General features: G+C 38.8%; 1 protein-coding gene across 1 annotated transcript in view; it reads left to right on the top strand.

Annotated features, from left to right (window-relative positions):
• The window catches only part of TLX1 (T cell leukemia homeobox 1), a 16,839-nt gene extending 5,283 nt beyond the window's left edge, over positions 1 to 11,556 (top strand). Inside the window, exon 3 of the mRNA XM_075257571.1 lies at positions 11,334 to 11,556. Coding sequence (XP_075113672.1) covers positions 11,334 to 11,556 — 223 coding nt within the window. The remainder of the gene's footprint in view (positions 1 to 11,333) is intronic.
• The last annotated feature ends 843 nt before the right edge of the window (positions 11,557 to 12,399 follow it).

The following is a 12,399-nucleotide window of genomic DNA, read 5'->3' as shown; positions in this document are numbered from 1 at the left end:
TTATCTCTATCTATCTATCTATCTATCTATCTATCCATCTATCTCATGTCTAGCTATATGGTTCTTTATCTAGAAATAATATTTCCAATCAGTTACTGATAAGACATACTATGTGTTACTATATGTTATATAATATACTAAGGATAACAATGTGATGGCTTCCTTCCCTTATTGTATATTGCGCTATACTATCCCTTGGCGCGTATGGAAAATGTTACATTAGATGAAACTGCAATTAATTTGAGGGATTAAACGACCTTTCCCTTTCTGTGGGGTCACAATTACCGGCCTAATTACAAGAGCTAATTAACCCCTCGAGTGCTGGAAGCCTTCCGAGTATTGCCATATATTATCTGTCATAGGGACCTGAGGAAATCAATATGTTCATAGTATCGGGCAGATCCATAGAATAGGATGCGGCAAAGACAGAGCTGACTGCGGGTGCTAGAATTACTGATATATATGTGTAATATGTGTAACCCTAATCTATATCTAGATATATATATATATATATATATATATATATATATATATATATATATATATTTACGAAGATATAGTTATTGTATAGAATATTATTTTTCATTTATTATTATTATTATTATTATTATTATTATCATTATTATGTTTTCTTTTGCTATTTTGTAATATATATTCTGACCTATGCTCTTATATACAGAATCCTGACCGCTAAGAAATAATAACTAAATCCAATATACAACTATTATAAATAGTAAATATTTCAAGCCATGAGCCAATAATATATATATATATATATATATATATATATATATATATATTTATTGATTTATCTCTATATTTTTATTACTTTTATATATATATATACAATATATATATATATATATATATATATATATATATATAATATTAATATTTATCCATGAGATCTACATATTACATATAATAATCGTATACAGTATACTGCACCTAGATAGGGTAAAAGATTTCATTAATGTCTATGAAGCCCCTGTAATAATTCTGTGCTAGACCTTCATGTCACCAGGGAAATCACTAGAGACAGGTGACATTATTTCTGCTAGTTCTGTGGAGCTGGAATATTTGTCTCTATGTATTATTATAGTAGACAATTCAGTGCAGTATATAAGAATACTATACAGGGTTGTATATTATTATATAGTATTCCCAGTGCCGTGTATGAGAATATTACACTATTCTGTGTATTATATCACTACAGTATGCAGTGCTTCATTGTTACATAAGTGATGTCTATAGTTAGATTATCCAGTGCTGTATATTATTATACTGGATTTCCCAGTTTCCTGTATTATAATATTGTACCATCGGGTGTAGTATATTATATATATTATATAGTATATTACTAGAGTATACAGTGCTTTGTATTTACATAGACTGTCCAAGGCTGTATATTATAATATATGTATATACTATGTCGTCTCATACTATATATATATATATATATATATATATATATATAGGGCTTCCCAGTGCCTACCACAATAGTAGACAATCTTGTACTTTTTATTATTATACTGTTGTATATTAACATACTAGACAATCTGGTTCTGTACCTATTATACTATTATTATCCAGCGCTGTCACTATGTAATATACAAGACTATTTATTAGCTTATATTGTGTTATTATGCAGGACATCCTAGTGTTGTATATAATAATACTGGATTATCCACTGCTTTGTATCATAATATTAGACTATTCAGTGTTGTGTATGTTGTACTAGAGTGTGAACTGCTGTTTATATTTATACTAGACTATCCAGTGCTGTGTATTAGATTGTATACTGTATTCTCCTCATAGTCTGTATTATTACACTATTAGACTATCCAGTGCTGTATATTAGATTATATACTGTATACTCCTCATAGTCCGTATTATTACACTATTAGACTATCCAGTGCTGTATATTAGATTATATACTGTATACTCCTCATAGTCCGTATTATTACACTATTAGACTATCCAGTGCTGTATATTAGATTATATACTGTATACTCCTCATAGTCTGTATTATTACACTATTAGACTCTCCAGTGCTGTATATTAGATTATATACTGTATACTCCTCATAGTCTGTATTATTACACTATTAGACTCTCCAGTGCTGTATATTAGATTATATACTGTATACTCCTCATAGTCTGTATTATTACACTATTAGACTATCCAGTGCTGTATATTAGATTATATACTGTATACTCCTCATAGTCTGTATTATTACACTATTAGACTCTCCAGTGCTGTATATTAGATTATATACTGTATACTCCTCATAGTCTGTATTATTACACTATTAGACTATCCAGTGCTGTACATTAGATTATATACTGTATACTCCTCATAGTCTGTATTATTACACTATTAGACTATCCAGTGCTGTATATTAGATTATATACTGCTCATAGTCTGTATTATTACACTATTAGACTATCCAGTGCTGTATATTACATTATATACTGTATACTCCTCATATTCTGTATTATTACTACACTATCAGACTATCCAGTGCTGTATATTATATTAGAGCAAGCACTGCTGTATACTCCTCATAGTCTGTATTATTACACTATTAGACTGTCCAGGGCTGTGTTATATCACCTTAGTCAGTAGTTGCTATTATTATACTATTTTTCATGCCCTACATTCTTATACTAGACTATCCAGGGCTGTCTATTATTATACTACATTATGCAGTGCTCTATGGTATTATACTAGGCCATCCAGTGCTGTATAGTTCAGATTAGATGTTGTATATTATATACTAGACTTTTCAGTGTTGTATATTATTACACTGTCTTTCTGAGTGCTGTATATTTTATACTAGACTATTGAGTGTTGTCTATCCTTATACTAAACTATCCAGTGCTGCTTATTATTATTATTATTATTATTATTATTATTATTATTATTATCTACCCATCCTATATGGACTATCCTAGAGACCAGTCCCTAATAAACTATAGGAATAACATTTCCGATTTGTTTTGAACTAAATAGTGAACATGTATTAGACTTTGCAAAACTTTTATTGCACACAAATAATTACTATTTGCACCACTTTGTGATTCAAGTCAGTCAAGTGGTTGTGGTTATAGGCAGACATATTTGTGAAATGCAACAAATAGTGTAGTATCTGTGCACCACCAACAAACTGGGGTAAACCAGAAGCCATACAAGTAGAATAAAGCACCATATCCTGACAATACTAACATATAACAAGTAGAGTGCAACATTAGATACTTGTAAAACACTTGTCAAAAACGCCAAAAAATAAATTAGGTCTGACTTTGAAATGGCCAGCAGTTTCATTTTTTTTTTTTGTTTCCTAATTTTCTATGGGTCAGTTTAGTGGTGGAATCAGTGTGAACACGATGCATCCCATTATTAGCCTTGATATTCTGCAAGTGCTGACCTATTAGTGTTATGAGCAAATTAAATGGTTGGAATTGATGATATTCTGTATGAGACATAGGCAGGGGTGGACATACCATTGGTGTAAGCTGTGCAGTTGCACAGGGTCCTGTAGGTCAGGGGGGCCCTGTACATCAGGGGGGCCCTGTCATCTTAACAGCAGCTTTCTACTGTCTATTAGATTGCAAATAAATGTCTAAGCTAATGAAGTTCATGGTTTACAATGACTGGGGGATTGTTAGCGAGAACTTATACTGAGATACGTTGGGTAAACAGCCTACACCGATGCTGAACATATCCATAAGCTTTGACTGATTTTGTAATTCTGTATGAAATATTACAATTGGACTTTATCCCTATACAATATTGTATCCTCCTGAGACCTTTGATGTGATGTGAACAGAGCCTTAAGGGCGCATTCACACTAGTCTCTTTTTGCTGGTTTGTTTGGTGATCTTGAACTTTGTGTAATGTGTCTTGACTCATGCCCATATAATAGGAGGGCTTCAGTTCCTTTACCCTTGAAAAAACCTGCTAAATGGGTAAAGTAACCCAAAAGTGGTGCCTTTGTGGTAGGACATTAAGATCTTAGTTGTCAGTTACATTGTTATGAACATAGGAACAAGGTTTTCTGTAAATGTAATTTTTAAGGGGTCATAAAACCCTATTAAATGATGCTGATAATTTTACCTAGGACGTAGAACCCTGCTGTATACCTGGTGGACCCCACTATAGTGTATGGTGTTTTAGTGGACCGGGTTTCCCCCGGCAAAGACCCATGTACAAATGTGAACCTAGCCCTAAATACATATTTTACAAATTTTTTGATGGTTTTAAAAAAACAACCTAAATCCTGCAATTTTCACTCTGGCCACTAAGCCTAATAATAAACTGACACATTTCAATTCTGTAAGGGTTTTATTTGTAGCAGTTATCTTATATACATCACAGGCATTATTACAATAGAAGATAACACCTCTATAGATAACACCGCTGATCTATCATCGCATCCATTTCTGACATTAGATGATGTCACACCTTTGCACGGGACATGTCTCGCCATAGACTTCAATGAGTCGGCTCCAGATTATTGTGGCCATGACTGTGCTGTAAGGTACAGGATGAAATTTTGGTCGGAAATTGACTGAATTATGGTAAATGTGAAATCTGTACCAAAGGTCAATATTTTTCTGCAGTGTCTGGATGCGATTCGTGAATATCTCTGACATGACGCTTCCTCTGTTCCCTGTAGGTTTTATACGCTGTTTGTGAACATACCCTAAAGCTGGTGGGAATCCTTCCCCTGTCTGATACATGTCATTGTGAAATTACAGATTATATGGCATCCAGGGATTACGCTGCATGTTACGTTATACAGACATATGGCGATTCCGTTGCGATTTCCCATTACTCTGTAACCGGTGGTAATACCTGTCATGATTTCGTTTTCTCACTATTATTCCCCAATTGTCTACAATTAAATTTCTCATGTAATTCTAAGATGTTCTCCGACACAAATGTAAACACAGCCTGATCTTTACAATGTTGCAATGACACAATGGGGCCGATATATTCATTTATTTTTATGTTATTTACTTATATAGCGCCATCCTATTCCGCAGTGCTGTACAAATATTGTCAACACTGTCCCATATAGGGCTCACAATCTACATTCCCTATTAGTATGTCCTTGGAGTGTGGGAGGAAACCGGAGTACCCGGAGGAAACTCACGCAAACACGGGGAGAACATACAAACTCCTTGTAGATGTTGGCCTTGGCTGCGCAGGTCTAAGATTCATGTATTTTATTAGATTTTTAAAAAATTTTCACCTCTAACTTGGCTTAGAAAACACCAGAAAAAAATTCTTAGTCCATTCTGACGTCGTCCACCTTGAGAATCGCAACAAATTTATAAACCAAAGGGACTTTTTGATAAATTTGTTGCTAAAAAAAAAAAAAATCCCCACGCTAGTAAAAAATAAGCCAAATCAGAACAGTGGCATAAAAAATATCCTCATATTAAGCTTCAATGTGTTGGGTTCTGGAGCATCTCCGCTTTGTAGATATATCCTATATGGCAATGGTTCTCAACCCGCGAGGGGGGGTATCTGCCTCTGCTAAGAACTACTGGACTATATTACATGGCGCAGTGCATGCAGGTGGACACCTAAGCATAGCCACGGTGTTATACTAACTTTAGACGTGTAATGAGAGTCCCCATCATTGGTGGGGTCATTATACTACATGTATGGGCACTGTGGGAACAATTATATTACATGCATGGGCACTGTGGGGGCCATTATACTACACATATGGGCACTGTGGACTATTATACTACACGTATGGACACTGTGGAGACAATTATACTACACGTATGGGCACTGTGGAGACAATTATACTACACGTATGGGCACTGTGGAGACAATTATACTACACGTATGGGCACTGTGGAGACAATTATACTACACGTATGGGAACTGTGGACCATTATACTACACGTATGGGCACTGTGGGGCCATTATACTACATGTATGGGCACTGTGGAGACAATTATACTACACGTATGGGCACTGTGGAGACAATTATACCACACGTATGGGCACTGTGGACCATTATACTACACGTATGGGCACTGTGGAGACAATTATACTACACGTATGGGAACTGTGGACCATTATACTACACGTATGGGCACTGTGGGGCCATTGTACTACATGTATGGGCACTGTGGAGACAATTATACTACACGTATGGGCACTGTGGAGACAATTATACCACACGTATGGGCACTGTAGACCATTATACTACACGTATGGGCACTGTGGAGACAATTATACTACACGTATGGGAACTGTGGACCATTATACTACATGTATGGGCACTGTGGAGCCATTATATTACACGTATGGGCACTGTGGAGACAATTATACTACACGTATGGGCACTGTGGACCATTATACTACATGTATGGGCACTGTGGGGCTATTATACTACACGTATGGGCACTGTGGACCATTATACTACACGTATGGGCACTGTGGGGCTATTATACTACACGTATGGGCACTATGGAGTCCATTATACTACATCTATGAGCATTGTGGACCATTATACTACACATGAAGGCACTATGGGGACAATTATGCTACATGTAGGGGCACTGTGGGGGTAATCATACTACACGTAGGGGCAATTATACTACATGTGGAGGCACTGTGGGGGTCAATTATGCTACAGACGGGGGCACTGTGGGAGCCAGTATATTATATGTTGGGGTACAGTAGTGGCCCCTGTAGTGAATTGTTATAAGTGCTTTATACGAGATCTCTACTTTGGGGGTACCGTATGTGGTTGTGACTTTTGTCACCGGGGGTACTTTGATATGATTGACACTACTATATGGTTTTTCAAAATTCTGCCACATGCAACAAGTTGAGGTATTGTACCCATGTAGATCCAGTGTTACCTGGGAATGATAAGTTATGTACTGGTAATATAATAGGATTCATGTACTAGTTACTATGTCCTAATAATAATACTAATACTAATAATAATAATAATAATAATAATAATCGGTTTCCGGGATGGTTTTCTTATACAATCTCTAGCCATGTTTCTTACAAATACCTAAAGCCGAACACGGTGACATGAGGACAGTATAAGTCAATGGACGAGTGGTGGGGTCAGTAGGGAGCTGACAAGCAGATGTGTGGGGCGCAGTTGTTAGGCTTAGAGGTTCCCTAGTAACAAGGGGGGTCTCAAATAACTCAGCTGTTGTGTCCATAGTACGAGCGGAGCCGCGCTGACAGAAGGGGGCCAGCAGCTCGGCATCAGTCATGCCCTATCATTTCCTAGCTAAGCCCATGTTATTAAGGAGACCCTCCTGTTACCTCCTTATGACCTAATCATCATCTTACTCTGGTTTGGGTCTCCTCTAACTATTGAGGCCTAGTGCCATAGAAATCACACTGTACATGCGCGGTGTTCCTGGTGGGCAGGCAATAGACATGGCTTTATACACAGCAGCCAATCAGAGGAGGCAGAGCTGCAGGGAGAAGGCGGGATTAGCAGCCTGAACCAATGGCGAGGCAGGGGTGTGTCTCAGACCACCTCAGACTCCCTAGTTACAGATCACAACCCTATCGCTACCCTGAACAGCAACCAAACAACATGATCTGCCAAAAATAAACAGTAAATGTGACCACCACCATTATTAGCATTAGATGTGGAAGGCTAGCGCATTTGATGTAGATTTAGGTGCGTCAAATCCTGAACATCTGTGGCCCTATTGACTAGGTGCATGCACAAAGCCTGTGGCGGCACACAGTATGGCGTCTCTGCGGTATGCAGTGGTATAGTGTGATGTCCGATGTCGTTTAGTAGGCCACATACTATAAGTCTGTAGATCGTTGCCAGGACAAATTAGTCAAAACAATTGCTAGTCATATCCCAGATGGCATGTCATTCGCAATCCTGGGCTATGAAGTGTTATGTATTTAGGACACCTCTTTCTATAAGGATAGTACAGAGCTATATATATATGTACAGTACATATATATATATATATATATCTGCCTGTAATAAATCATCCTTGTAGAGTTATTGCAGTTCAGCGATCGTGACAAGCATGGCTGCAATTATCTCCACCCTAAGACAAGGAGTCTTGGAGGTGGTTGGAACATTAGGCAGATGTATTCTGTAGTACAGATAGTAATACATGTTCCAGGTGCGCTGTCATCTCTGGTGGTAATGGCATCGAATGCCAGATTTAGTATTCAGCAACTCTGGAATCTTTTCAGTAGCGGCAAATATTTTCTCGTATGTTAAAGCTGAGTTCACACGCTGTAGACTTTTCCTGTTGCGGATAAAATCTACAGATAATCCAACACAAAATCCACCTGTTCACATGTCCGTTTTTACAGTCCAGTCTGAAATTAGGAAATGTCCTATTTCTGGCTGTTTTTCATGGATCCCTCATAGACTCAAGTCGACACGGGATCCAAGGAAATGGGTGCCCCATGAATGGACTGTTTCTCAGTTTTTCGAGGCTGTTATTTGCAGTGTGTGACTGTAGCCCAAAAATCTGCAGTAATTCTGCATCTTGTGAATCAATCAGCAATATCATAGCAGCGAGGCCGACAGCTGTATATTGGTTGCTTTTTATGGCAGCCTGTATCCTCTGATACATAGAGCCCTGTGTTTGGTGACAAGCTGAGGGTAGGAGGTGGCGGACTCTCCAACGTTCCGATCCGCCAACGGAGAGCAGGACCTTGAAAATAGTGGTCACCCACTGACACTGGCCGACCGATCCCATTGAGCCTGGTCGTTGAGGTCCGCTAGTGGATCCAAACGATGTAGAGCTGTAACTCTATAACAGTGGTTACCCACTGACACTGGCCGGCCAATACCATTGAGCCTGGTCGTTGAGGTCCGCTAGTGGATCCGAACGATGTAGAGCTGTACCTCGAAAACAGTGGCTACCCACTGACACTGGCCGACCGATCCCATTGAGCCTAGCATCAGACTCATAATCTGAATTGCGGGACTATCCTATCAAAGTGAGGAAGTGCCTATAGTCTTACAATGGCAGTGTGAACGGTGTCTTAGGTGAGTTAGTGCACAGGGGAAGTTAGTGTTTCTTACACCAGGTGGAGGCATAAAGATGACATAATACAAATTGCCAAAGATTTCTCGGTGTCGACATTTGGGCTGACATATTGGGTTTGCAAGCGCACTCCACTTGTAACTTGGCTCAAAAATTTCACCAAGAATCTTTGGGAACACTGGCCCGACCCCTTAAAGAACTTCAACAAATTTATGAACCAACAAGAGACATTTCGATGAATTTGTTGCAAAAAACTTTCGTGATAAAACAGAGGACGGTAGAAGAGTTCAGCTCTGAAGCCTTCAAGATTGTAAATGCAACTTTAGAGTATAACAAGTGACGCCAGGTTCATACCAGCGCCATTGTTCGGAACCCAGACGATGAACAACCCGACCACAAAAACGGGATACACATAGAAACCTATTATAGTGAATGGGGTCCGCCATTCTAAGACTGAATGCGGTCCTTCGTGCAGGACTTTTCTCTCCACCGATTTTTGCCACAGATGTGAACCCAAGCTTAGTATTGCGACGTACGTGTATAAGTTATTCCATATTTTATGTAGATTTATTCTATACACAATCTGTAAAATTCTGTTCAAAGGCGGACATTCTCTTTAAGGTCTGCCAAGCATCTGATAAAAATTGATCAATTATAGAAAGACATCTTGTACTAATCCTAGAAAATGGATCCAAACTCTTTTAGAAGCTTCTTTGTGAATCATCTGTCAAATCTAATTGATTAATATATTGCAAATTTGAATGGAAAGGTAACAGAATGTATGAACAAGGACTTATCGGAACGATCTGTTTGTTCTGATTACTTCAATGTGAATGCTTCGTTGGCAAAATACACCACAGTATAGCGCTTAAAGGGAAGCGGTCACCCAAAGATTGCTGTCCAATCTGTAGGTCTCATGTTATAGAGCACCAGGAGCTGAGCAGGCTGATGTATTGTGTTGTACAGAAAGGATGACCTGTCAATTGTTTATTTATATACTGGCTCATTAGGAGTCCAGTGGGCGGTCCTATAGAGTGATTGACAGCCTTTGCTGTATAAGTGTGCGTATAAAGTTAACTAGATAGGGGTGCCCACTGGAATCCTAGGCCCAGAATGGGCAGAATTTTAAAGGAAATGTGTTGCTATTTTTTTTTGTTAATTTATTAAAACCATATAAATTATATCCCTTTTTCTTATCTGTTTTTTTCTGATTGTAAGCATATAGTGGTATGTTTACAGCATATAGTGGTATGTCTACAGCATACAGCGGTGAGCTTTACAGCATATAGTGGTATTATTTACAGCATACAGTGGTGAGCTTTACAGCATATAGTGGTATGCTTTACAGCATAGTCATGGCCATAGGCAGCGATTGACTGGCAATAACTCGTTGAGATCTACTTGAAAGGTTCCTAGGCATGCTTAGTGCAGGGAGAGGAGTAGATAAGCAGTGACATCACCTATTGTTAGGAGTGGATGCAATGATAGGTCAGCGGGGTTATAAGGCTCCATGTTGTGAAAAAGCTGATTTTGCTCTGACTTTTTTGAGGCAATTCAATGGAAGTGAAAAGTATAAGTTATATTTCCCATCCCTTTTCATGTCACTCCTGACTTTGGCTCAAAAAACTGCAGCAAAATCTGCAACAAAAAAAGCAGCTTTTCTGCAATGTGGGACCTTAGCCTCAAAGTGTTATCTTTAATTGTAATCCTTTCTGTAATTCTGCAATACAAATGTAGTGAATGCTTGAAAAAAAAATCTCTACAAAACTGGCAAGTGGCAGGCTATTAGTAGGCTTAGCGGCCAGAGTGAAAAATAAATAAATAAATATATATATATATATATATATATATATATATATATTTTTTCTGCTATCACAATCTCTTTATTAGAATAAAGTACTAGTTGTATTAATTCATAAATTCATTAAATTGCTATTTTTGACTTGCTCAAATTCCCTAGTCATGTATCTAAGTCCCCTGGCTAGGATAGAGTTGCAGACCCCCAACCCGGGGCCTAGGCCCCTCCAGCCTGTCTCCCGGCTACACCATTGTCTCCTTCAATAGGAGAACTCAGTTATGATGACATTGAGCCCAACCCTGCCCCCCCAGTTCATATCCCGAGCAGGATCCTCCTGGACCCGACTAGCTTATAAGACAATACGCAAACAGACTATTCCAAAGAGCGCTATTCACACCAATAACATTTAGGTTTACTAGAATATAAAAAAGAATAAAAGCAAAGCTATTTGACTTGACATGCTTGCAAAGAGAATGACATTATTGTTGTTCCACCTACAGAAGACAGACAGCTGAAGAGAGGGAAGCAGAAAGACAACAAGCCAACAGGATATTAATGCAACTTCAGCAGGAAGCCTTCCAGAAGTCTATAAACCAGCCGCTCCAGCCCGACCCTATCTGCATCCATAACTCCTCTCTCTTCGCCCTGCAGAACCTCCAGCCTTGGTCAGATGACACCGCAAAGATAACCAGCGTCACCTCGGTGGCCTCGGCCTGTGAATGAACAGGAGGACATGACAGGATTTTATTAGGTGAAAGGACTGGATGAAAATGAGGACTTTGACACAAATGCAGACATAACCACAAGACAAGACTTGTCCAAGCAACGCCAACCCCAACCTCCGCCGTGTACTGAGTCACGTAAAGCCTCCACCCTCTATTTTGGACGCTACTTTACTGTATTCCGTTGAGTTTTACACAATTCCATCAAGGTTCTGGTCCCCAAAAATGTCTTCATGGTTGGCTCTTCTAGTTCTCTGATGACACATTTAATATTTTCTCATTATAATGGATTATGTTTTTATCAACAGAGTTAGAATTTTTTTGGGGAAACATATTGCTGGCCGGTTCCAAGACTGTCAAGACGTTAATGGAGCTCTCCAGGGTATCTAGAAAACCTGGGGTGGTCAAGGACGGTATTAAATTCCAAAGTTACCTACCCATGGTCCTCTGTTTTGGCTCCTTGTCCTCCATTGCCTCCAGTGCCCACACTGACGTGACTGCTATGGCCACGTTGGGAACCAGCGGCATATTAGCAGTGACATTTCGTGAGTCTCTGCATCTTCAGTCTGGCCACTATCGGCATTGGGGAACCTGCTGGCCAAACAGATGACTGGGAGTAGGTAATACTATTTTTCTTATTGTACCCCACCCCAGGTATTCTGAAAAACTTCTTTAGGCTAAGGCCCACATAGCGGGTAACAGCGATAAACCGCTAAAGTTTTTCCCACAGGAACACTCTGTGGACTTTCTGCCTCAATTAGACCTATAGGGAAACCACGCGTTTTCAGTTATAATTGACATGCTGCCATTTCCAAAAATGCAACAGTTTTGGAAATTGCAGCAT

The sequence above is a fragment of the Leptodactylus fuscus genome, chromosome 10, assembly GCF_031893055.1.
Source record: "Leptodactylus fuscus isolate aLepFus1 chromosome 10, aLepFus1.hap2, whole genome shotgun sequence".
Classification (NCBI taxonomy): domain Eukaryota; kingdom Metazoa; phylum Chordata; class Amphibia; order Anura; family Leptodactylidae; genus Leptodactylus; species Leptodactylus fuscus.
Note: the sequence above shows the minus strand (reverse complement) of the source record. Positions and strands in the feature narration are given on the sequence as shown.